This window comes from Vombatus ursinus, unplaced genomic scaffold (genome assembly GCF_900497805.2).
Source record: "Vombatus ursinus unplaced genomic scaffold, bare-nosed wombat genome assembly UNPS02000580.1, whole genome shotgun sequence".
Taxonomy (NCBI): Eukaryota; Metazoa; Chordata; class Mammalia; order Diprotodontia; family Vombatidae; genus Vombatus; species Vombatus ursinus.
Window position 1 is genome coordinate 26,086,017 of NW_020940358.1, and position 27,449 is coordinate 26,113,465.

At 46.2% G+C, this 27,449-nt stretch overlaps 1 protein-coding gene across 2 annotated transcripts in view; it reads left to right on the plus strand.

The window, feature by feature from the left end:
* Positions 1–27,449, plus strand: part of SULF2 (sulfatase 2) — a 144,412-nt gene that overhangs the window by 88,817 nt on the left and 28,146 nt on the right. For both annotated transcript variants that reach the window (XM_027851385.1, XM_027851384.1), the window contains exons 4-8: positions 61–212; positions 8,784–8,953; positions 20,326–20,476; positions 23,031–23,206; positions 26,262–26,390. In XM_027851385.1, coding sequence (XP_027707186.1) covers positions 61–212; positions 8,784–8,953; positions 20,326–20,476; positions 23,031–23,206; positions 26,262–26,390 — 778 coding nt within the window. The remainder of the gene's footprint in view (positions 1–60; positions 213–8,783; positions 8,954–20,325; positions 20,477–23,030; positions 23,207–26,261; positions 26,391–27,449) is intronic.

The following is a 27,449-nucleotide window of genomic DNA, read 5'->3' on the forward strand; positions in this document are numbered from 1 at the left end:
AGTGTCAGCTGTTTTGAGTCTGTCTTCTCACCTGACCTCTTTTTTTCTCTCGATCCCCAGCTTTCTTTGGAAAGTACCTCAATGAATACAACGGTTCCTATGTGCCACCCGGCTGGAAGGAATGGGTTGGACTCCTTAAAAACTCGCGATTTTATAACTACACACTCTGTAGAAATGGGGTGAAGGAGAAGCATGGATTTGACTACTCAAAGGTAGGTTCTTTCAAAATGGCGGCTCTCATCCCTCATGTCACCTGTAACAGAAGAGCTTCCGAGGTAAATGGATTATTTTCCCCCAACCCAAACCTCAGCCATCTTTGACCCTTCCCTCTCCTTCATTATCTGCCTCTAGTCATTCGTCAGGGTCTGTCAATGCCTTCTTTTGTTAAAAAAAAAAATTTTACTTACTAGCTGTATGACTCTGGGCAAGTCACTTAACCCCAATTGCCTCACCAAAAAAAATTATTTTTTTTCAATTCTTTCTTAATATCTCTCATCTCCTTCCCTCTCCTCCATTGCCACCATTACCACCTAGTCACAAGATCACTGAATTTTTGAAGGGCCTTCTGTGGCCAGCTAATCCAACCCATACACCCAAAAGCATCTCCACTGGAAGGGAGGTGAGGAATGAGGGTCTTGCCCTTCTTATCAGAGCACCCCATCTTCCATTCAAGAAGTCTTATTCTCTTTCTGGTCCATCCTGCCGTGGGCTGCCAGATGAGAGATAGGAACCAAACCTGGGATCCCATTTCCATGGGGAACTCCCAGGTGAGGAAGCTCCTTCTGCCAATGCAGGCATGTCAATACCTTTACCTGCAACTTAGAATCTTAGGTGACTGCCCAAAGCACTGAGAGGTTAAGTGAGTTCCCAGGGTCGCACAGCTAGTAGGTGTCAGATGAATGTGCCTAAAACATTTTTGTCACTCCTTTCTGCTCAGAAACCTTCAGTGACTCCCCACTGTGTATAGCATGAAGGCCAGACTCCTCAGCCTGGATGTCAAGGCCTTCCACCATCCAGCCATACCCCAACTATCCAACCTTCTCTTCTGTTACATCCTGTTGATATCTCAGTTTCTCTTGGTGACAACCTTTCACTCTGGTCCAGGGGTTGGTTGTAAACCAGGAGTCTGTGACCTTTTTTTTTTTAAAAAACATTTCAATAACTATATTACTGGTTGCCTTTGAAATTATACCTATTTTATTTTATTCATAGTATTCTGAAAAATCTCTAGTCTTCACCAGATTGCTAAAGGGGGCCATGCCCCCCCGGGAAAAAAGGGTTAAGAACTGCTCTAGTCAGACTATTCTCTCCCTTGACCTCTGGTAGTCACCAAACTCTTTCTTGGCCGCAGGCCTTTGCTCATGATGGTCTCACTCCTGCCCCAGCCATGTCTGGAATCACCTTCCTTCCACCTAGCCAAACCCTTCTTGTTAAATGTAAGCTTCTTGAGGGAAAGGACTGTTTTACATTCCCAAGGCCTAACCTAAGGCCTTGCAAATAGTAGGCCTTTTATAAGTGTTGTTGGGATTGCACTAGAATCCCATTTTCAAGGTTGATATCCCTGCCTCTTTCAAGAAGCCTTACCTTATTGCTGCAGCCCACAGTGATCTTTGTCATTGGTCCTCATCATGGACTGCCTTGTCTTTACTGTCCACTAACGTCTTTGTGACTGTGTATCATCTCCCTAACTTTTCTGTGAGTTCCAGGAGCCCAGACACTGAGTGCTATAGATTTCTTTTGTCTTCCAGCCAGAATCTAGCACAGTGCTATGAAATGATGATGGCGGTGATGAGAATTTGTGGTTATGTAGTATTTTTAAATTTACACTATCTACATCATCTTGTTTGATTCCTACAAGACTCTTCTGAAGGTAGGTTTGTATTATTTCCATTTGACATTTGAGGAAACTGAGACTCAGTCAACAAGCATTTTTTAGGAAAGGTGACTTGTCCAAGATCGCACAGTTAGTAAGTGAAAGATCCAGAATTAGAGCCATCCATAGCTTGGCCCCCCTACCTTTCCAGTCTTCTTAGACCTTACTGCCCTCCACATACTGAGTACGTCTGTGTACTCTACATCCAGTGACAATAGCTTCCTTGCTGTTCTCTCACTGGACACTCTGTATGCTGACTTTGACTGGTTATCTCCCATTCCCGGAATTCTCTCCTCCCTCCCCTTTGTCTTCTGGCTTCTGTGGCTTCTTTCAAGTCCCAACCAAAATCCTGCCTTCTGTAAGAAGCCTTTTCCAACCTCCCTTAATACTACTGCCTTTTCTCCCAAATGTTCTTCAGTTTGTCCTGTCCATATCTCATTTGTACGCTGTGTTTACATTTTGGCTCCCTCCTTTACCTTTCTTTGTATCCCCAGCACTTAGCACAGTGCCTGGTACATAATAGGAGCTTAATAAATCCTGGGCAACTAAGTGGTGCCATAGTACACAGAGCACCAGGCCTGGAGTCAGGAAGACTCATCTTCCTGAGTTCAAATCTGACCTCACTTACTTAGCAGTGTGACTCTGAACAAGTCACCTAACCCTGTTTGCCTCAGTTTCCTCATCTGTAAAATGAGCTGGAGAAGGAAATGGCAAACCACTCTAGTATCTTTGCCAAGAAAGCCCCAAATGGGGTCAGAAGGAGTTGGATGAAAATGACTGAACAACAACAATAAATGCTTCTTCACTTGAATAGAGAGATAGCTGTTAAATGTGGTTGGAAAAGAGACCGGGATCACAGGACTTGGATTCAAAGTCCTCACTCTGATACTAACCAGCTGTGTGACCTTGAGCCAATTTCTTGATCTCTTATGTCTTCAATTTCCTCTTCTAAAAAATGGGAATAATTAATAATAGTAATATCTACCCTTTTTTCAATAAAAAGAACCAGAGGAAGGCCTTCAACTCATTGGGTCATTTCTCTCTAAGGGATTCATGCCAAGACATAGACATGAATCTCATGGGACACAACAGCCGGTGGGTGGCCTTGAGCACTAGCGGATAGCATGCCCATACCGAGGAGTTCAAAGTGCCACCGTAGTATTGACATTGAATGCCTGCCCAGCCTACTTCACTGTCAGGGATTGCGTTGAGAAAAGCACATTGTAAACTCTTCAGTACCATGTAAACTTAAATAGCACAGCATCATTACTTTAATAACTGCCCCCTTTCCTCCCAAAAAACCCAGAATTTCATCCCTATCCATTACTCACATGCCCACAGGTTAGCAAAGTGCTCTATGATTACCCCCACTTCGGCTCCAGGGTTTTTCTGGAGGAAAGAGGGGCACTCCCAAAAGGTTAATGGCATCAGAATGTTGAGAGTGTGTTGTTCATTAAGACTGAGGGAACTTCCAAGGAAGCTTAGAATAGGACATGGGGAGCAGGTCACTGTTATCCATGAAATGGCTGAAAAAAGGAGAGAGTGGGTACATCAGCTGCTTAGAGTGGCCAACTAGCCAGGAAGGGAAGATCCCGGGCTTGTGAAGGGAAGATTGCCAACCTAAAGGACTTTGGAATTTTTTTTTTCTTTTTGAACCAAGAAGTAGGTGGTAGAGTGCAGAGAGTGGGGTCCCATTGCTGGGATAATGAGAAAGATGCTACTGGCTTCCCAAGCTGAGGAATAACTCAGTCCCAAGACTAAGAATATGTCAGGGACCATGAGAGCCACGTTCCTTCCCCCAGTGGAACCAGGAGAGAGTTGGCTAGCCTGTCTTAGGGGGTCCAACCCAGCTTCCAGGGATGAGAAAGGATGTAGAGACCCCAGGAGCAACACTATGCTGCTTTGGAAAAGCTGACAACATTGATTTCTGAACCCAGGGCCCAAACTCCCTCAGCAGCTGGTTTATTCATTGTCTAAGAAATAGCTCTGCAGCCTGGGGCGGGAGGGGTGCTAGAAGGCCGCTCCCCCGGCTCTGCAGCCAGGAGCGTCTAGGAAAGATACAGCCCAGCTTTGATGTCACTGACTCCGTTTTTGGCCCGCCCTGTGCTCTCCTTCCTGAGCTCTCTTAGCATCTCTCCTGCTGGCAGGGCTGCTTAGCGAGGACCACATTTACTCGGAACAAAATGCATTCACTTGCTTACAGCCACAAGCTAGCAATTTCCTCAAACGGGTTGTAGTGCCTCCTGATTTATTGATGTAGATAAATTATTGATGGGGTATGCTCATTAGGGGGAAGGGGGCACAGCAGGAAGGCAGCAAGGCTCTGGGAAGGGGTAGCTGCATAGACCTGAAAGGGCTGAGATTGTACTCATCCACTTTAACGTGGGGAAATAGTTTCAAACCAACGCTTCCATCCCCTTGAATTTTCCTCCAATTGCCTCCTGTCTGGGTCTAGGGCCAGTTTGTCCAGTGAGTGAGAGAGCACTGGGTTCCCAAAGGCAAGTTCAGAGGCCCGGGTCGACCTTGACCCCTGACCCCACCGAAGGACCTCAAACGATTTATTCAACCTCCCTGGGTGTGTTTCTTCCTCCGTAAAATGAGGTTAGACTCGATGGGCTCTGAGGTCCCTTGCAGCCTCAGGTTGTCCCCGGGTTGTGTGTACCAGTCACCTTTCCATCAGCTGTACCTGCTAAGAGGAAGCTGTTGATTTGTTTTCCAGCTCCAGGTTCTGGCAACTGGCCGTGTGACCTTGTGCCCTTGAGTAGGTCACTTCTTGCTCTCTAGACTTCATTTTCTTTTTCATCTATAAAACAAGGAGGTTGGACAAGATTAATTCTAAGGACCTTTCTGGCTCCAGTGCTCCCTGTTCTGAGGTCCCTTTCAGCTTTAGCGTTCCGTGTTCTTTGTTCAAAAATCCCTACTAGCTCTGGCATGCTATATCCTCTCAATCAAGCATTTATTAAGTGCCTCCTACATGGCAGGCACTGGGGATATGACTACAGAGGATGAAACAGTGACCCCTCTCGGGGATATTGCTTCCATTCCCAGCAGCACTGCTGGCATTTATGGCATTTATGTCCAGTCTCCAATTTAAGCTGCCTGCCTTGTCTGACTTCTGCTTGGCCTCATGCTTTCTGATTGGTTCCAGAGCCAGCAATTTGTGCCGCCCCCCTCTACCAGACAAAAGTTCAGAATTACCCTCGGTAAAATAATGAGCTTCTCACATTGGAATCACATTTTTATTCTCCATGGCAAGTATTGTATCCCCTCAGAGAAAAACAAATTAAAATAAATTCACTTTGCCAGCAACAGCTCAGGAGCAGAAGTAAATAATTCACCTTGATCATATCTCCTTCATGCCCCAAGATTCCTCCAGTTTAACTGTAAAACAAACCTTGGACTAGTGAGGACAGGGTTACATATATTCTAGGTGCAAGGTGGAAAGAGCCCTGTCTGGAGGCAGCTAGGTGGTGCGGTAGATAAAGTGCTGGGTCTAGAGTCAGGAAGACCCGAGTTCAAATCCAGCCTCAGGCACTTACTAGCTGTGTAACACTGGGTTAGGCCCTTAACCGCTGCTTGCCTCAGTTTCCCCATATGTAAAATGGAGATAATACCAGCATCTGTAATGCAAGGTTGCTACAAGGATCAAATGTGATAATATTTGTAAAAAGCGCTTAGCACAGTGCCTGGCACACAGTAGGAGCCATATAAATGATTATTCCCTTACCTGTCCTGGAACTGAGTTGGCGCAATACTGGCTCTGCCACTGATTTCCCAGTGTGTCTCCCAGAAAGTCTCTCCCCAGTCTCTGAGTCTCTATAAAACACTTGTGAACTTTCCAGCTCTAAGTGGCTGCGATTCCATATGCCTCAGAGAGAGACTGTACCTAGAACCCCAACTGGCCATCCTGTAAGGGGAAGTCATAAGGGGACCAGGAAGACATTCTGATATCACTGTGGACATCTTCCCAATCATGGAGGAAAAAAACCTTAAAGGCCTCAGCCTGACAGTCGGTAAGCAGCAATATCTTGGTCCATCTCAGTATTATGTTAGGGTTGACGAGGCACATTTGTTCCTCCTGACAGCCTCGTGGAGGTGTAAGATACATGGTCCTATTATTCCCATTTCACAGATGAGGAGACTGAGGCTAATAGGTTTAGGGATTAATGTCACATAGCTATTATAGAATCAGGATTCAGACCCAGGTCCCTGCTGTCTCTGAATCCACTGTTCTCTATCCTACAAAAAGATGCCTGATCTAAATCTTGTCTCTCTGAATAAAGATAAGCTCTTTGACTCTTCTTTCTGTGTCCCTCTGCTATACCTAACACCATGCTGTGCACATAATAGGTCCTCTTTCCATCCTTGAGTGGGTGTGAATTAACTAAAATCAGGAGTAGATATTCTTGAACCTGAATGGAAGGGTTTCACACACACACACGCACCCTCCCAAACACCAGGCCCAAGCACCATTTTGACCAGAACCCCTCTCTGCTTCTTCTCCTGGGTAATAAGTGCCCCATTTGCCGTACTCTCTCTAGAGATCAGCCTCTTGGGCTCAGCGGCAGCCACGCATGTTCATCAGTGGCTGCTTGGCTTGTGCGGCAGATTCCATTCCATTGCCTTGCCTGGGAGTTCACCTGCCTGCACCATGGTACAAGCTTCATCCCTTACCGCCCACATTACATTGGCTGCTGTTGTCCAAGCCTCATCAATCTGGACCTTTCCCTAATTACCAAAGCGGCCCTAGGCTGGCACCTTGCAGACAGCTAACGATCCCGGAGATAATGAGCCTCAGAGTCAGTGGGTAAACCTGTCTGTAACCGGGGAAACATCCCTCACTGCTATGCAAAGTGAGGTGAGGGTTGGAGTAGGGTGGGTAAGGCTGTCTCAGAGAGCTCCCCACTGCCATCAGTGGAAATGCAATGCAAAGTCCACCTTTCTCTAACACAGAGTATCATGACATCCCAAATGTCATGCCTGAAAGGAACCTGAAAGGTCATCTAGTTCAACCTTCTTATTTTACAGATGAGGAAACTGAGGCTCTGAAAGGAGACAGAACTTGGCTGATATCACAAGAGTAATAGAGGAGAGCCAAGATTCCAACCGAGGTCCTTTTCCCTCTACCTTTATTTCACCTGAGATCCTATTCCTCTTTTAAAGCCTTATCTGACTCTCCCTCCTTCCCCACCACCCCAAAACAGTCTCCCCTGTCTCTGTATTCTGTGTTTGTTTCTCTTGGAGTGGCCATCTCTCTGTATTCAGCCTGTACCAGAAGTCTTCCCCCTTCCACCGTAGAAGCCGCCATGTGCCCAGAATAGCAGGGCTCCCGTTTCTACCCATGGCATTGCTACCCGAATCTCTCCCTTTCTCTCCCTGTTGCCTAATCACATCAGCCCAGTTCTGAGCCCTTCTGACAGCGGTGGTAGAAGAAGCCACTGTCAATACAGTGAACTATTGATAGGCCTCCCTGATTACCATTCTGATTGAATGGGAATTGATCCACCGGTTGTTGAAACATCAGCTTATCTTTCCTTCCAGCCCTTCATGCCTAGGCAGCTGAATCCTCCAGTGGAGCATGAAGCAGGTTTTCTATCATGCCTTTAGGAAGCCTTTGGGTTTTATGTCACATTTCTCACACATCAAGAGAAAAGAAAATCCCTTTTATAGAATCCTGAGGCTATGGAGGTCACCTTTCCATCCCCCTGCCTCCAGCCTGTCCTACAGAGATGGCTAGTTACCCTGGGTTCATATAGAATTTAAGAATAGGAGCGTCTACAGCCTCCTAAGAGAATAACCCCTTCTGTTCTCCCCATACCAGATCTCCCTCCCGTCTTCTTCATTTCCCTCCTGTTTCTGTAAGTGAAGAGGTTAGGTCAACATCATCATATTGGAGATTTAGAGCAGGCTGGGGCCTTCGAGGTCCTCTAGTTCAACTCCATCATTTTACAGATAAGGAAACTGAGGCCTAGAATGTTACATGCCCAAGGTCACATCACTAGTAAATGGCTGAGGCCAGATTCAAAATCATGTCTACCTAACCCCAAATTCAGCACTCTTCCAGCTCCACAGTGGCATGGTATACAATCAGTTCAAGAAACTGGAAAAGAAAGCTTAGGGAGAAAGAAGGAAGGAAACAGCATTTATTAAGTGCCTACTGTGTACCCGACACGGCTAAGGCTCTCCAAGTATATTTTATCTTCACATCAACCCTGTGATGTAGATGCTGTTAATATCCCCTTTGAACAGCTGAGGAAACTCAGGCAAATGGAGGCTAAGTGACTTGCCCAGGGTTACAAAGCTACTAACTGTCTGAGGCTGGATTTGAATTCAGGTCTTCCCTGACTCCAGGCCTAGCTTTCTATCCACAGTGCCACCGATCTGCTGAAAGGGAAAATGTGATCACTGTCTTCAGGTCACGTGGAGTGGAATTTGGAGATGCAAATTTCACTTCAGCCTAAGGAAAAATTTCCAAACCATTGGAGCCATCCCAAAGTGGAATGGGCTATCTTAGGAGGTGGTGAGTTCCCCCTCGTTGTAGATCTCCAGATGAAAGCTTTGTGGTCACTCGTTTTGGGTTGTTGTGGAGAGAATTCCTCTTCCAGTACAAATTGAACTTGACTATTCTCTCTTGAGGTCCTTTCCATCTCCGAGAATCTGTGCTGAGGATCCTTTGCCTCCCCAATGCCTCTGCTGTTTGGAGTGCCCTCGCAAACGTTTTCTCTTTTTTCTTGTTTTTGGAGGCAGTCAGGGTTAAGTGACTTACCCAGGGTCACACAGCTAATAAGTGTCTGAGGCTGGATTTGAACTCGGCTCCAGGGTCAGTGCTCTATCCACTGTGCCACCTCGCTGTCCCCATTTTTTCTTTTTTCCTCCCTTTCCCCTAACCCCTGCTTTGTCACCCCTTCAGGATTACCTCACAGACCTGATCACCAATGATAGCGTGAGCTTCTTTCGGACCTCCAAGAAGATGTATCCACACAGGCCGGTCCTGATGGTCATCAGCCACGCTGCTCCCCACGGCCCTGAAGACTCAGCCCCGCAGTACTCTCAGCTCTTCCCCAACGCCTCGCAGCACATGTAAGGTCAAGCTCCCCTTGAGGCAGAGGACGGTCATAGAGCTAAGCCTCCTGGGAAGCCAGTCTGAGTTTTGTATTGTATTATTGGGATGTTGTTGTTTTTTAGAAAGACCAAAATGGACAACATTTGCTTAACTGATTGAGAGTGGCAAGGACAGGGCAATTTGGAGATGGCATGAATATTCAGGGAGTTTAATTTTCATTAAAATCAGAATGTATTTCCCCCTTTCCGTAATTGCTTTTAGATGAAGCTCAGAGTGGCACTGAGCTGATAAGTGCTGTGGGTTAACCTCCTCATCCCCTGGTCTTTGGGGAGGCATTGGGAGCCGCATTTGACAGAGGAAGAGACACCAGCCCCCAGTGCGCTGGCTGTCCTGGCTCAGCCTTGGATCCTGGCCCCCTGCCTCCACTCACCAGGCCAAATCTCCCAGACTCGCGGGCCAGACATTCCCATGATGCACAGCAGCAAACATGGGTGCGGTGGCCAAATCAGGGAGTCCAAACTCAGCCTGGTTTCTAGATGATCAAGACAGCAACTTCCCTTTCTACAGTACTATAAAGGTGACAAAATGTTTAATGTAAAACAACCCCAGGAGGTAGGAAATAGTACAAGAAGCTTTAATCTCCCCATTTCACTGATAAGAAAACTGGGGCTCAACAACAGTGACTTGCCTAGGGTCATTAAGTGTCAGTGTTAGGATTTGAACCCAAGTCTCCTGACTCAAAGCCAGGCATTCTTTCCACCCTGCTGTACCATCTGTGCTGTCAGAAGCCTAGAAAGCATGTGCTCATTCCATGGCTTTCTCCGTTGCTTTAAAGAAGGTGCTGTTCTCACCCCAAAGCAGCCCGGTATTTCATATTTAAATTGTTTGACATCTCCTGCTCATTTATTTCCCCTTTGAAATGAAAATTACAGAAATTCAAAATGAGCAGTGCCTGATATTACTTACACATACAATCAACCTTCGCCTTATTAGGAGTGTGTTTGGAAGGCGCTCTTATCTCTAAGGTATAATCATCTGCAAAACAAAAAAAAAAAGTCCTACAGCTGGGCCAGAGTCAGAGGTGGGGAGGAGGGAGTGGAAAGAATGTGCCTGCATCTTCTTTAATGTCCGTCAAGCCTGTCTGCAGCAGCATTTCAGTGTGTTCAGGATTCTGACTGTGACTGATGTTGGGCGTACTCCTTCTCCAGAACTGAACTGGGCAAATATTTAAGCACCAGCTGGGTGCAGAGCACTATGCTGAATGAGTTCTACAGGAGAAGAAAAATGAAATACAGATCATAGTTCTTATAGCTAGGGCTAGAGTCTAGCCCCCTAATTTTAAAGATGAGGAATCCGAAAGAAGGGAACAATTATTTATTAAGTACCTACTGTGTACCAGGCACTACTGTGCTTAGAACTTTACAGATATTAGCTCATTTGATCATCACAACAACCCTGGCAGGTAGATGCAATATTATCCCCATTTTTCAGTTGAGGAAACTGAGGCAGACAAAAGTGAAGTGACTTGCCCAAGGTCACATAACTAGCAGGTGCCTGAGGTCAGATTTAAATTCAGATCTGCCTGACTCCAAGTTCAGTGCTCTATCCAATGGACCACCTGGCTGCCTCTAAGAAGTATCAAAGACAGTGACTTTCCCATTATCACACAGGGAATATCAAAGCCAGGATTTGAACCCAAGTTAGTCCTCAACTTCAAAATCTATGTTCTTTCTAATGTGCTGTTTGCTAAAGTCTAGGTCTCAGCCCTCAAGATAATTACAGTCTAGTGGGGAAATCTCTTCCATAAATACACATGCACATGCGCACAACCACACACACACACACACACACCCCTAAAACAAAATAGAATGTAGGGAAGATCCAGATAGAATTCCAGAGGAATTCAGAGAAGAGAGAGATCATTTCCAGCTGGGAGAATCAGGAAAGGCTCTATGAAGAAAGTGGCTTTAGAGAAGAACCTGGAAGATGGATTTCAGCGGGTTGGAGCAGGGGATATGTTGGAGAGAGAAGGGATGTTGCAAGCACGGCAAATGATACAAACAGAGGCAGGAGAGCACAGCACACGTATAGGGGTTGTCAAGTACTACATTTTAGCTGAAGGACCAAATATGTGGAGGGAAGAGTATTGGATCAGTTTAGAACAGTCAGGTAGGCTCATGTTATAAAGGGCCTTGGTCACCAGGCTAAAAAGTTTTGACTTTATTCCAGAGGCAATGGGGAGCCATTGAATGGTGATAAGCAGAGGAGATAGGGTCAGAGCTCTACCCTAAAAAAATTAGTCTGGCAGTACAGGGTAACTTGGAAGTCAGGAGAGAGTGGAGGCAGGGAATTAGTTCATACGAGTGGTAATGAGGATCTGGAGTAGGGAAAAGTCAGTGGGACTAGAATGAAAATACGGATGTGAAGAGATGTTGATGTGTTAAAATCAACAGGTGGTGACCCTCCTTGTCACACACCATAACTCATTCACCTACTTCAGTTTCCCTGTGAAATGTGCCTGGAACAGAGAAGTACAGTAAAAAATTTTGTAGTGGAAAGAGCACTGGATTTGAAGACAGGAACCAGGTACGAATCCTGGTACTGTCACTTAACTGTGTAACATTCAGCAAGTCACTTGATCTTCCTAAGCCTCAGCTTTCTCATCTGCAAAATGAAAAGATGGGACTAAATGATCTTTGAAGTCCCTTCCAACTCTAAATCCTGCAGTTCTGTGTGAGGTTCATTAGACCATCATTCCTCACACAGACCCACCCTTTTTTCCAGGGCCCCGCCCTAACATGGGCCCTGGAGTCTAAGGTGCTGCTCCTTGGGCAGGCTTTGGTGACAGTGGTTCCGTCGTGCTCTGGCAGCGTGGTGATGAGCTGCCCTGTGTGCTCACCTGGCAAGGGCCTTTATTGACTTCCACTAGGGGAGACTGAGATCAACATTCCAAAACTCTGCATAAAAATGATAATAATGGTGGTAAGAATAACTGACAATTGTGCAGTGCTTTAAAGTTTGCAGAGCACTTTGCAGATGTCATCTGACTCGGTCCTTACAACAACCCTTTGAGGGTAGTAGTATTCTCCCCCTTTCCCAGATGGGGAAACTGAGGTAGAGAGAGAGTATTGAAGCGATTTTCACAGGATCATGTAGCTTGGTAAGTGTCTGAATCAAGATTTGAACTCGGTTCTACCTGACCCCCAAGTGCAGAGTTCTATCCGCTCCACCACCTAGCTGCCATGAATACCCAGACATCCACACTGAGGGTACCTTGCTGGATACTCGCAAAGCTCACCAGGCAGTGAGGCCCTTGTTCTGTGTTCAGAAGACCCTTGCTTCGAGTCCCTTTAGCTTCAAGACCAAGCCTCTCTTTCAAATCTTTATTCCAGAAAAAGAAAGTAGGTAGGACAACAAAATCCCAGAAGGAACCATTTTATTTCCATGTCTTTTTCCTCTTTCTGACTCCCTGGCTCAGGGATGGGAGCACACAGCCAGCCTGGGTCCATCCTCATCCCCTCCCTCCAGTTCCTAATGCAGTGGGCAGTAGCTACTCAAAAATGACAGGGAGAGGGAGGGAGGGGGAGAGAGAAAGAGACAGAGAGACAGAGAGAGAATGAGAGACAGAGAGAGACAGGAGGGGTGTGGCCATTAGAACCACAGGGCATGACTTGTCTCTTTCCTTCAAACTTTGCTTAAAAAATTTCACTGGGTGTGGGGAGGGCTGGGGCTGCTCCTGATTCCTGCCTCAGGAAGTTCTTTCCACCTTGGATTGGTCGATAAGATGATGAATCTGTTGGGCGTGAGAGGGCGGTGTTTGCAGCAATCAAAGGGAACCTGTGGGCCAAGGCAGGATTTAGCGGCAGGAGTCTCCAATTCACTGAGGAGTCACAAAGCAAAGTCCAGAAGGAGTCTGCCTGGTATAGTGATTCATCATGGGCATTACATAGCAACAGTTTCCATAACCGTCAGTGTGTTCAGAGCTGTAATGTGATTATTCCAGCCATGAGGACGTTCTGATATTCAAGAGGCTATTAAGGTATCAGAGAAGAAAAGGCATTTTTTTTTTCGTCTGAGCAAGGCCTTGCCCCCTCCCCCTCCTTTGCCCCACTCCCCTCAGCCTCACGTGTCTGCTCAGGGCTGGCTTTGAAAAGCCTTCCCCCTCCAGCTTGCTGAAATCCAGTCACTATTTTCTTATAGGCTGAGGATGTGTGGGAGAGCCGAGAAGGTGGCAAGGACCCGGGCATCCTCAAACCCAGCTCATGTCAGTTTTCTGCAGGAGAAGCTTTTCCTCTGTAGGTCAGAGAAAAAATCTGGGATAATGGAAGAAGCCCAAATGTAGACGCAGGTGGCCAAAGGTCAAGTCCCAGCTTTTATTAGCTATACGACTATAAACATGTTACTTTTTCCCATCTGAACCTCAGTTTCCCCTCCTGTAAAATGAAGAAACTGAAAGCATACTTCATTGATGCAGTATTTTGCCTAGGGCTGGCCCTGCATCCAGAGACTGGGAGACTGAGTGGAAATAGCACTGTTTCTGGAGTCACAGGCTCTTACCTTGGATGCTTACTACTTGTGTGACCTTGAGGAAGATACCTAATGTCCTTGGGCCTCAGTTTTCTTATCTGTAAAATAAGGGAGTTGGATTTGAATGACCTTTCAGATTCCCTTCCTGCTCTAAATGTTATGATGCCATGTTCTCCCACCGGGTAATAATACCTTCTATTCCTATAACACTTTGTCAAAAATTCTATAACATTTTAAAGCACCTTCTTTTCTTCACCACAACAACCATGTGGTAAATAGGCAGGATGAGAGTTATTTTAATTTTACATGTGAGGAAATTGAGGATCCAAGAAATGAAGTGACTTTACCCAAAATGTCCAAGCTGGGCCCCAGCTTCAGCCAAATGGACTGTCTCCAAGTCCAGCATTTCTCCAGTTCCACAGTGATGTGGTATCCAGTCAGTTCAAGGACCTAGAAGAGAAAGCTTAAGGGAAAAGAAGGAAAGAAACCAGCATTTATTAAGTGCCTACTATGTACCAAACAATTTTAGTGGGATTTGAAGATTCTTGGACCTGGCCAGTAGCATTTCCTGTGGTTAGAACAGAGCCATCCAGAAAAGTGCCCAAGGAGCTCTCCTGCTGGGGAGATGACTAAGACGTAAACATAGAGTAATGTGAGGTTGAAAAAAAAAAGTGAGGCACAAAACAAAAGACTGGGGAGTATCAAGGAGAGAAGAGATTTCTTCAGATGATCTTTGTTGTTGAGTTGTTTTTAATTGTCTCCGACTCTCTGTGACTCCATTTGGGGTTTTCTTGGCAAAGACACTGGAGTGGTTTGTCGTTTTTTTTTTTTCTCTAGCTTATTTTACTGATGAGGAAACTGAGGCAAACAGGGTGAAGTCACTTGCCCAAGATCACACAACTAGTACATGTCTGAGGCCAGAATTGAACTCGGGTCTTCCTGACTCCAGACCCGGCACTTCGCCACCTAGCTGCCTCTTCTCCAGATGCTGGGACAGAGGGACAAGAGCTCCGAGGGAGTCAGGGCAAGGCTTTATAGAAGTGGTGGTGCTGAAGGCAGGTAGGTAGTGCAGTGAGGACAGATCACACTGGACGTGGACGCAGGAACACCTCAGTTCAAATTTAGCCTGACTTACTAGCTATGTGACCCTGCGAAGGTCCCTCAGCCTCATTTTCCTCATCGGTAAAATGGAAATAATAGAACCTTCCACCCAGTATTATTGTGAGGATCAAATGAAATAGTATTTGTAAAGAACTTTGCAAACCTTAAAGCACTATGTAAATGCTAGATTATTATTATTATCATTATTATTATTATTATTATTATTATTGAAGGTTGGGTTGGATTTTAACAGGTATTGATGGAAATTACAGTGAATTACATTATAAGAACTGTGCTTTCAGGAGATGAGTAGAGATAGTAGGATTAGGATGGATTGGAGGAGGAGACTGGAAAAGAATCCGCTGATAACTTCAACAACCGTTTATTAAATACCTGCTGTGTGCTTAGCATTAGAGGAAATATAGAAATAAACAGCACAGGCTCCCAGCCTTCCTGAGCTCCGGCTCCAGTGGGAGGGCTTAACCAATGCTGACTGATCGATAGTCCAAAATGTACACAAATACCTATAATAGGATTTGGGAGTGATTAAGGGAGGTGTAAACAAAGCTTTGTGGTCCAATTCAGATCTGCATCGCCTGGCCCCTAGGGTTATTGTAAAAGCTCATCAACCAGGCTAAAATAAAAATCATGATAATAGCCTATGTTTATAGTAACATTACAAGCTTTACAAACACTTTCATCACAGCAGCCCTCTAAGGTAGGTGGCTTATGTGAGATGAGCTCCCATTTTTCAGGTGAGGAAACTGAGGCTCAGAGGAGGCGGGGGTCATATAGTTTGCTGTTGTTCGATGGTATCTAACTCTCTGTAACCCCATTTGGGATTTTCTTGGGAGAGAGACTAGAGTGATTTGCCATTTCCTTCTCCAGCTCATTTTACAGATGAGGAAACTGAGACAAACAGGGCTGAGTGACTTGCCTAGGGTCACACAGCTAGTAAGTGTGTGAGGCCAGATTTGAACTCAGGAAGATGAGTCTTCCTGACTCCAGGTGGGGCACTCTATCCACTGGGCCACCTAAAGTTATCAAGGACCCAAACTGGAGCTTGAACACAGGCCTCCTAGCACAAAGCCTTCTATTTTACCCCTTAGGTGGGCGTTTTCTTTTGCTTGTAGGGGGAGCTTATGGGCCAACACTTATTTTCCCTTGGTCCTCTCAGTCTGTCAGCAAGCACTGATTATGCAGACCCTGAGTGACTTCAGATGCAGCAGAAGGGGCAGCAGGAACAGGGCTCTAGAGCAGTTGGCAAACTGGGTTGGTTTGAAGTGTATTGTGATCTACAAATCATCAAGTTCAGAGCTGGAAAGAACCTTAGGGGTCATCCCGTCCAACCCCAGCATTTTAGAGTAGGAGAAACTGAGGCCTCAGGAATGGAAGGGATTTGTCTGTGGTGATGCATCTAGTAAGTGGCAGATCTGGGAATCTTGTAACTCCAATCCAGACCCTTTCCTTATCCCACAGCTGCTTCCCTTGGCACAACAACTTTGTTCAGATTTAGATCTCGTAGGATAACCTTTTAGGTGTCTTAAGTCAAGAATGTATTAAGTTAGCCCTTACTCTGTGCCAGGCACTGTCCAAAGTGCTAGCGATACAAAGACCAAAACACGATCCCTGCCCTCCAGGAGACTACCTTCTAACTCGGGAGACATCCAGGGTGAACCTCTAGGCATGTATAAGATCTCTGCCGAGTAGATGGATTGTAATCTGAAAGGGGAAGGCACCAGCTACTGTGGGGACCAGGACAGATCTTTTGAGTCTTGAAGGAAGTTAGGCAAACTGAGGCCCATGCTGTAACTAGTTAAAACCCATCCATGGGGTCCCAGATCAGGTGGTGCATCCCACGGAGTTGGCCCTGAGGACAATGGCCATCCCTTCACTCTTATCAGCGGGCTGTGAGTCCTTGCTCCTGGGGTCAGCCTTTGAAAGATAGATGTGGAATGTATCTGTCTTCTCCCCTGCCCCCGCTTTCTCTGATGTCTGACCTGTCCTTTAGTCCCACCCTCCAAGGACCCTCCTCCATGAGGCCTCCTCCCACATGACAACTCTGATCCCAGAGCACTTTGTACTCCTCTTATCCATGCTGAGCAGCTGTAATTTTGTAAGCGTGTGGGCTTCTTTGGAGTAGACTCATATCTTATTAGATGGTCTTCACGAGCTGCTGGGCCCCAAAAAACTCATCCATTGGTAGCCAACATTAGTAACAAACAAGCTTCCACACATTTAAGTAGATAGGTCCAGAATGATAGACACACAATCTGTCACTGGACTTTTAGTTGGAGAAACAAACATATGTTAAAAAACTTACCCTGTGCCAGGCACTGTGCTAAGTGCTCGGGATACAAAGAAAGGCAAAAATCTTGGTTCCTGCCCTCAAGGAGCTCACATTCTAATGGGGGAGATGACATGCAAAAAAAAAAAAATTGTCTAAAGGGATATACAAAGGACAGATGCAAGGCAATCTCAAAGAGAAGGCACAAGGAGGAGGGAATGGGAAGAAGGGCAGTGAGAGGAAAGGTCTCCTGCAGAAGGCAGCATTGGAGCTGAGTCATAGAAGGAAGAGAGGAAGCCAGGAGGCAGAGGTGAGGAGGAAGAGCAGTCCACATGTGAGGAACAGCCAGGAAAAGGCTCCAAGTTCAAGTCAGGGGATGGAGTGACCCATTCAAGGAAGATTCTAAGAGTGTGTGGAGTAAATTATAAGCCTGGAAAGGTCGGAAGGGGCCAGAGAGAAGGCACTATCATTAAGAGGGATGGGAAAGGCTTCCTTTAACGGAGACTTGATGGAAGCGGGGGAATTCAGGAGGTGGTGATGAGGACGGAGAGAATTCCAGGCATGGGGGACGGCCATTGAAAATGCCCCAAGTTCCCCATTTGATAAATGGTCAAAGGATATGAACATGCAGTTCTCAGATGAAGAAATTAAAGCCATCTATAGTCATATGGAAAAATGCTCTAAATCACTATTATTACAGAAATGCAAATCAAAACAACTCTGAGGTACCACATCACACCTATCAGATTGGCCAACATGACAAAACAGGAAAATGATAAATGTTGGAGAAGATGTGGGAAAATTGGAACACTAATGCATTGTTGGTGGAGTTATGAAATGATCCAACCATTTCGGAGAGTGATTTGGAACTATGCCCAAAGGGCTATCAAAATGTGCATACCCTTTGACCCAGCAATAGCACTTCTAGGGCTATATCCCAAAGAGATCACACAAACAGGAAAAGGACCCACATTTACAAAAATATTCATAGCAGCTCTTTTTGTGGTGGCAAAGAATTGGAAATTGAGAGGATGCCCAGCAATTGGGGAATGGCTGAGCAAGTTGTGGTATATGAATGTGATGGAATACTATTATACTATAAGATATGATGAACAGGCTGACTTCAGAAAAACCTGGAAAGACTTGTATGGTCTGATGCTGAGTGAAGTAAGCAGAACCAAAAGAACGTTGTACACAATAACAGCCACATTGCATGATGACTAATAGTGATAAACTTAACCCTTCCTGGCAATACAAGGATCTAAGACATCTCCAGAGGCCTTGTGATAGAAAATGCTATCCACACCCAAAGAAAGAACTATGGAAGTTGAATTGCTATTTTTTTTTCTCTTCTGTTGAGTTTTCCTCTTTCTGAAGGTTCCTCCTATTGGTTTTAATTTTTACTTACAACGTCACTGATGTGAAAATATGTTTAATAGGAACGTAAATGTATAGCCTGTATCAGATTGTGCGCCATCTTGGGGAGGGTGGTGGGGAGGAAGGGGGAGAAAAATTTTAAACTCAAAAGCATATGGAAGTGATTATTGATAAATCAAAATAAACTAATAAAAAATGCCCCAAGTCAGGAGAAGGAATGTCTTGTGCAGGAGCAGCAGAGTGCAGTGTCATTGAATCGCAGAGTACATGGGGGTGAGTAAGGTATAAGAAGACTGGAAATGTAGGAAGAAGCCAGGTTATGAAGGGCTTCAAAAGGCAACAGAGAATGTTATACCTGATCCTGGGGTTTATTAGATAGGGAAATGACATGGTCAGACCTACACTTTAAGAGCTAGATGAAGGATAAATTGGAGAGGCAGGTGAAAGAGGGAGGGACCAAGCATTTATTAATCATCTGCTATGTACCAGGCACTGAAAAGTACTTTACCAATATCTCATTTGATCCCCACAACAACCCTGGGAAGTAGGTGCTATTATTATCCCCATTTTATAGTTGAAGAAATTGAGGGAGACAGAGGTTAAGTGACTTGCCCAGGGTCACAAAGCTAGTAAATCTCAGAGGTCAGATTTGAACCTAGGTCTTCCTGACTCCAGACCCAGTGCTCTATCCACTGAGCCACCTAACTGCCTCTTTGACGGGAGAGATGAGTCAGGGAGACCAACCAGCATGCCATTGCAGTAGTGATGAGGGCCTGCAGCAATGTCAGAGGAGAAAAGGTGTTGAAGGACTTTCAGAGCCAATAGAAGGTTTTGTTTTTAGTCCTGGAGGTAATGAGGAGGCAGTGAGGTCTACTGAGGAGGGGAGTCAGACCTACCAGCAGAGTGTAAGCCATTGGAGCCATGGTGGGCAGGGAAGGGAGGAGCGTGTAGGGGCAGTTGTAGTAGGAGTTCGATGTTTGTTGAACATTGAATGATTGGATGATACTGTCTGCTAAGATAGGAGTCATTTCACTCTAGGCTACAGAGAATAGCACTGGCCCAACGATGAATGTGTGGGGACCGTGGTCTCTAATCTGGGGCAGCTTATACAAGGGGAAGAGTTTGGGGTCAGGAATCAGGACAGCCAGATTCTAGTCCCACTGGAGCTAGACCATGAACTTTAGCAAGTCTTCTCTGAGCCTTGGCTTTCTCACATATAAAATGAGGGCTTGGTCTCCATCAGGGATTCTTAACCTGGCGTCTGTGACTTTGGACCTTTTAATATTTGAGTAACTATTTCAATGGAATTGGTTTTCTTTGTAATCTCCTGTATTTTATGCATTTAAAAACATTCTGAGAAGGAATATATGGGCTTCCCCAAATTGCCTGGGGTGGTGGGGGAAGGGAAGGGACTAAAAAAGAAAAAAGGTTAAGAACCCTGGGTCTAGATGATCTCAAGAGGCAGCTGGGTGGTGCAGTGGTTAGAACGCTGGACTCAAGAAGTTAGTAACAAGAATTAAAACCCACTGTCCAGTGTCAGTTAAGTCAAGAAGACCTGAGTTCACATGTAGCCTCAAAACACTCTGTGATTCTAGGCAAGTCACAAGCTCTCTGGGCCTCAGTTTCTTCATCTGTAAAATGAAGGAGTTGGATTCAGCAGCCTCCAAGGAGCTGCCAGCTCTAAATCTAGGATGTCTGAGATCTCTTCCAGCTGTAATATTCAATGTTCTAAGGTCCCTCCCAACTCTGACATTCACATGATCGAAGACTTAGGCCTGCAGGGGACTGCAAAGGTCGCCTCTTCTAGGCCTCTTATTTTACAAATGAGGAAACTGGGTTTTAGGAAGGTTAAGGGACTTGTCCAAGTCAGTCATGCAGGTAACAAACACTCAGGTAAGAAGTGGAAGACCTGAGATTTGAACCCAGGTCCCCTGACTGCCTCTGCTCTGAGGCCTCTCTTTTCTCTAACATTCCATGTTCTAAGGCTTCTTCCAACTCTGGCTTTCTACAGCTCCAGGAGATCTGTTTTGAGTGACTGGTCCATCACCATGATCTGTTGACTTGACCCTTCTGCTCTCTGTTTATCATCTCCCCCAGCACTCCAAGCTATAACTACGCACCTAACCCCGACAAGCATTGGATCATGAGGTACACGGGACCAATGAAGCCCATCCACATGGAATTCACCAACATGCTGCAGAGGAAGCGCCTGCAGACCCTGATGTCTGTGGACGACTCGATGGAGACGGTAAGCAGGCCCTGCCATGCCACCACCCTCCCCTCACCTCCTCAGCACATGGATGCCCCCTCTCTTGGATTGCCCTTTCTTTTCCTTTCTTGGGATGAGCATAAGGCCAAGCCAAACACGTCTGCCATTCAATGGTTTCTAAAGCCACTGGCCTGAGGCATCATTGGCTAGCGAAGAAAGAAGACAGGATGGAGGGAGAATAGTAACAATAACAATAATAATAATAATAAATCCACCTCCCGGCAGACACAGCCTAGCCCCCACTGCCATCCTATCCAAGGAGGGAAAGCACACTTGACAAGGTGATGGTTGTTGTTGAGTTGTATCTGACTCTTCATGACCCCATTTGGGGTTTTCTTGGCAAAGATACTGGAGTGGTTTGCCATTTCCTTCTCCAGCTCATTTCAGATGAGGAAACTGAGGCAAACAGGGTTAAGTGACTTGCCCAGGATCGCACAGCTAGTAAGTGGGGTCAGATTTGAACTCAGGAAGATGAGTCTTCCTTACTCCATGCCCAACATTTCTATCTGCTGCGCTGCGTAACTGCAAGATTCCAAACAAGAGGAGAGCCCATGGGGACAGAGGCAAGGATGTCCTCACTCACACTCGCCCAGCCCAAAACAGTTTCTAAGCTATCTGAGAATTGTTTTAAGATCCCAGACCAGCCAGACCAGGTTTGGAGAATTCAACCAGTAGCCATTTAACGATAGAATTACTTGAAGTCTATGGTTTATTTGCTCCCACCATGCAGTTTGGCAGCCAGAGCCTCGGGAAAATCCTACAACAAGTAGCAACTGGGGTTCTCAGAACCCAGGCTGGCTTGGATTTCAAGGCTCCCCACATAAGCCTCTTACCTTTACCTGTTACCTCTCTTCTCCTAGTGGCTTCCTCTGTGCCCGCATGTATGAGAAAGAGAGAATGAATGAGAATATTTATGGAAGGAACACAAGAGAACAGAGAGAGAGAGAATGGATGAAGGAGAAAGGGAGGGAGGGAAGGGGAAGAAAAGAGGAAAAAAGAACAAGAGAGAGAGAGAGAAGCACCCAGAGAGGAAGGGACAAAACAGATCTCAACCTGAAGGTACAACAGGAGAGGAGGGAAGCTGAGACCTTTAGTCCTCGTTCTGGCAGAGCGGGCTGTGTAACACTAGGCAAGTCCCTCGTCCTCTCTGAGCTTCTGAAAAATGAGGAGGTTGGGATCTCTGAGTGGAAGCCCAAGTGTAGCGAGTACTCACGGGTGTGTATGGCACAAGTCACTCTAAGCCAGTGGCTGATCAGTTGTGAGGAGTCGGCCTGTCGGAGGCCCAGCACGAGGTTGTGTGTTTCCTCACTTTCCCTATCTCGGTGTCAATTTCATCATATCCCATCAGGAAAACCAATGCCAAGGAAGAGGAAAGAGAATTCAAGAGCCATCCATGGGGTCCCAGGCTCACAGGGTACAAGCTGGGAGGGGCCTCGGAGGCTACAAGGAGGGGGCTGGGCTAGGTGGCCTCTGAGCACCCTCCCAGCTTGTACCCTGTGAGCCTGGGACCCCGAGATCCTCAGCTGTAGAAATGGGAATCATAACACTTGCCTTGACTAACTTCTCAGGATGATTGTGAGGAAAGTGCTTTGACTATGCCAGGATTCAAACTCAAGCCTGCTGATTCCACATCCACAGTTCATCTTCAAGGTAGATACTTGGTATCTGACCAAAGAGCAGATAGACCTTCACTGCTCCTTTGAGTGACCGCTTGCTCTGTGCGAGCTCCCATGCTATCTACCCGCTGGGAGAACAGCAGGCATGACTAAGAGGCCCTGCCCTCAAGGAGGTTATAGTCTAGTCAGGGACTTACCATGTGCACACAGACACTGAATAGAGTGGAAAGGCACATAGGAGAGGTACAGACGAGGTGCTAGAGGAGAGAGAGGTCACTTCAGAAACCTGGAGGATGACTCGTACGTGGTGGGGGGAGCCCTGCATTTGGAGGCAAAGGGCTTATTAGACGTGTGTGTGACTGTGGGCAAGTCTCCCTTGAGTCTTGCAGAGTTTGCATGAAGGAACCTGGGTTTGAATCCCATTTCTTCTGCTGACTACTACTTAGTCACTTAGTCTCTCTGGGCCTCCAATTCCTCATCTGTAAAATGGGAACAGTAACCTTTTACTACTTGCCTCACAGATTTGTTATAAGAAAAGTACTTCGTAATCAATAAAGCCCTGTATAAGTGTGCTGGCATGGGGGTGGGGGACAATATCTATTGTTCTATAGGAAGATTGGAGTACAAATCCTGCCTCAGACACTCCCTCTCTGTGTGACTGTGGATAAGTCACTTAACCTCTCTGGGCCTTGGTTTCCCCATCTGTAAAATAGGGATAATAATAGCTCCTGTCTCCCAGGTTGGTGGTGAAGATCGAATGAGTTAACATACGTAAAGCGCTACATACATGCTACATGTTCTTATTGTTAGTAATTGAATAAGGATGGATATGGGCAGGTAGAGAGTTGGTCATATGCACATTCTACAAAGTTCTTCATGCTGAGACCACGTGGCCTCATTCACTTCTGTTGTTTCAGATTTACAACATGCTGGTCGAGACAGGCGAGCTGGACAACACCTACATTGTTTACACTGCTGACCATGGCTACCACATTGGCCAGTTTGGTCTGGTGAAAGGGAAATCCATGCCCTACGAGTTTGACATCCGAGTTCCTTTCTACATACGAGGCCCCAACGTGGAAGCAGGATCTTTGTAAGTCCACTCCTTTCTCGCTCTGGGGAAGGGGTACCGCATTCTCTCTCTAGGGACGACGTTAAGCCCAGTCCGATGCCAGCGTTAGAAAGAACCATTTGGGGAACATGGCGTATGTCGCTGGAATGTGGGACTTCTTTCTCCCCAAATGCTACACGAGATTCGGGCCCATATGCCTCATGTCATTGAAGTGATTGTGTGTCCCAGGCCCAGATCTCAGCTTAACCCTCCTTAGGGGCTGGCACCTGGCTACATGGGGACATCTGCCCAGTGCTCATGGATGGGGACGCTCTATCAGACTATCATTTAGGGCCTAGTCATTGTCAGATAACAGTCTTGCCACCTTGGAAGAAATAGCCAGTCATCTACAGAGAACAGGAAACAGGAAGCTCTCTCCTCTCAGTCTTTTCTCTTGTAGGGGTGTTTGGGCAGCAGGGCCCCCATGGCCCGCAGTGAATAGCTCTCCTTGAGCTAGCCTTCGAGGTGACACGTTCCTCCTGGGAAGTGTTCTGGGATGGGGGGAAGTGTCAAAGGACTTATAATGATCAGAGTAACTTTGATCATCTGGGAAATTATGTAGCTGGACTCCTGGGATTTTGATATGCAAATACTCACCATTAAGCTGTGCTTTGGGATTCACATCTATAATGAGCTGAACACACACATGCACAGCTAAGGTTCCTTCTAAAGGAATGCTGAATATAGGAGGCAGAGATAGAGAATCAGGAGTCTCTTAAGGACACAGCTAGATTAAAATATGGAAAGCTAGTGCAGAAGAGTGAGAGACTAAAAATCGGGACATCTGGCTTCTGATCTCGGCCTTGCCACTAACTAGTCATGAGACCTTAGGCCAGTCACTTCCCAGCTTGATGTCATGGAAAGAGCACCGACTAGATTTGGAATCGGAGGATGTAGGTTTGAATGGCTGGCTCTGTCAGATACTACCTGTGTGACCTTCAGCAAGTCCCCTCCCTTGGCTGGACCCAAATTTCCTCCTCTGTAAAAAATAAAAATCATCTAAGGTATTTCCTATGTTATCAAGGACACAATAGGAGAAAGAATCCCTGTCAGTGGTGAGTTTATGTAGTTCTATTTTCAGATCATACTTACGGAATTAATCTAGCCCTGAAGCCTTACAAAACCTCTTCAGTTGAAAATGCTCCTAACCATTCACATGTGAAAACCAAAGTGGATGAAAAACGTATTAGCCAGGTAACAATATTCAGTTGGACAGAAAACCCACCGCAAAGTATATCCATATGTACTGCATATTACTACACATTCACTTCAGAATCACAGTAAGGAGGGTTCAGAATTGACTAGGAGAGGATTGAGCTAGATCACATTTGGAGAATCTTGTGTTGCTTTCAGTGATCCCAAGATTATTCCCTGGAAGGAATATTTTTTTCTTTTAAACACCAAAACTCTGTGTGGTACTGTATGGCTGCAAGTCATGGAACACAATGACCCATGAGAAGGAGGAAAGGCCCGTGGTAGGCTTGAGGAGGGCAGAAACATATAACCGACAAGGGCTTATGTGGCAGGGGAGGAATTTTAAAAACCCTCATCAAGGATGTGCACGCTCACACAGGGAGATGGGTTCTCAGGCCATGTATTAGGAGTGAGGGACAAAAGCATGAGTGCTGCGAGAAGGACCTACTGAAATAGTGAGGCTGGATCAAGCCAAAATTGATTCCCATTGATTCTTTTGGCTAATTTCATATGTCATCCGAAGAGCAAGATCTAAAACATTCCTCCCTAGGGATGGCCCCCTCTTCCCCAGGTGTTTCTTCTCCTAATCATTCCCCATGAGGTTGGCCTGTTAGTGATGAGAGCACATGGACCAGTCATGGCTGTCCCACTGATCCGCCATGTAACTGGGCACCAGTAGCAAGGACGCTGGATTTGGTGGCATAGTCTAGAATTCATCTCCCAGCTCTGCTAATTATTACTGAAAGTCACTTAACTCTGATGTAAAATGAGGGGATTAATTAGACTAAATGATCCAGAGAGGCACATAGCGTGGATAGGACACTGGACCTGGAGCCAGCAGGACATGGGTTCAGATCCCACTTCAGATGCTTACTAGTTGTGTGACCCTGGATGAGTCACATAACTTCTCTGTGCCAGTTGCCTTATGGGTAAAATGTCAGGAAACAGAGGGAGAGGGTAGACTGTCTGGCCTCCAAGGTCTCTTCCAAATCTAAATCTTTAATCCTATGATCTTTGAGATCTCTTTCTGTCCCAAAGCCTGTGACTCCAAATCAACTTCTCCTTTCAGAGATGTGGTTTTGGGATCTGTAAAATAAGGGACCTGGACTGATGTTTCTTCCAGTTCCAAGATCTGTTGCTCCATGATCTATTTGAGACTGTGTGCAAATGGCAAGGGACAATGGAGAAACTTCATGGCCCTTTTGCGTGATAGGGGATTCAGATCTGCAGAGACAACCACAGTGACAACTTACTAAGGCATGAATCTTCCCCGTCCAGTCATCTACTGCCCCTTCCCCCCAAACCCCCCAGATTTCAGGTTGGGATGAAGTTCCAGCTGCCTTCCAGTCTTCTCTGGCTCCCTGAGGATGGATGAATGGATAGATACACAGATACAGATAGATATTTAGAGAGATGGATGGATGGTTAATAGATCAGTCGGTCTTTATTAAGTGCTTACTATGTACTGAGTGCTAGAGATAAAAATTTAAGATAGTTCCTGCCCTCAAGGAGCTTACACTCTGATGAGTAAAGGCAGCACACAAAGGGATGCTGCAAGGCATGGGGGAGAGGGGATGTGGAAGGGCTATGACAAGGAGAGTCCAAGAAGTGGTATGGAGGCCAGCAGCAAGAGAAGGGCTTCATTCTCCAAATCTCTTCCTCCACCTTCTGAAACTTGGATTCCAGCAGGCTCTAACAGGAGCCGTGGTGAGGACAGGGTGGGCTGAGGCTGACCTGTGGGGCTCTGGTGTGTTTAACAGGAACCTCCTCAGGAGCTGGGTTCCCAGAGGCAGGGCTCAGCAGAAACTGAGATGAACTCTTTCCCCCACTGTCTTCTGTGTAGAAATCCCCATATTGTCCTGAACATTGACCTGGCGCCAACTATCCTGGACATTGCAGGCCTGGACATCCCTCCTGACATGGATGGCAAGTCTATTCTCAAACTTCTGGACACGGAGAGGCCAGTCAATAGGTGAGAACATCTGGGAGCTGCGAAGGGGGAGGAAAGAGAGGACATGTTCCTCAGTCCCCTTTGTGGCCACCCATCTGCTCATTCAGTCTGGGAAAGGGGCTACAACCAAACACACCACACAGACCTTGCCCTCGTGGAGCCGTAGACTGGCGGGTGAAGCAGCGCACATCCCTGTGCAATAATCCTCCCAAACAGTAGCTGAGCAAATCCCCAGACGCATGGTACAGATTGGATAAGGGCTATGAAGAGATCTCTGTATTCCAGATAAGCTCCATGAAGGACATGGCTCTTAAGTTGAGTCTAGAACGATGGTCAGGCTTTTGGATAGAGAGGAGAAAGGGGGAAACTGGAAAGATTCCAAGCTGGAGGGAGGGTAACCTGGCCATTAGAAAGGCCAAGCAGTACAGCAGAAGTGGTCTAAGGTAGTCCAGACTTCTCTCCTGGCCTTATAGCTAGGATTAATTTAGTGTAAGTGCCAAGACAATGGTCTTAAAGTTAAACGAGTTTGAGCCCCAGCTCTGACCCTTTCTTTGTGACCCCGGCCAACTGATATCTCTGAGCCTCAATTTTCCTCATGTTTAAAATGGGGATACTAGAGAAGTCGTGGGGAATAGTGGAAGCGGCTCCAGTTGTGGAATCAGAAGAAAGGCCTGGATTCAAATCGCAGATCTTCCATTTCACTAGCTTTCTGACCTTGGGCAAGTGGTTCACTGAAAAGTAGAGGGTTGGAGTGAGGGGACGTGTCTTCAAAACCCAGCCTTACTACTTACTACATATGTACCTCAGTTTCCTCATCTGCAAGAAGGACTAAGTCTATGACCCAATGAGCCATGATCCTGTAAGGCACATTGCCGCACTTGACCTCAGTTTCCCCATCTACAAGATGAGGGGGTTGCACTAGATCACCTTGGGGTCCATGAATTTGATTGGGGGATTTTACATCCTTATTTTCTCTAACCTCTAACGAAAATTTATCATTTAATTATTAAAAACATTATATTCTGAGAAGGGGTCCAGAGGCTCCACTAGACTGCCATAGGGAGTGCAGAACCCCGAGAG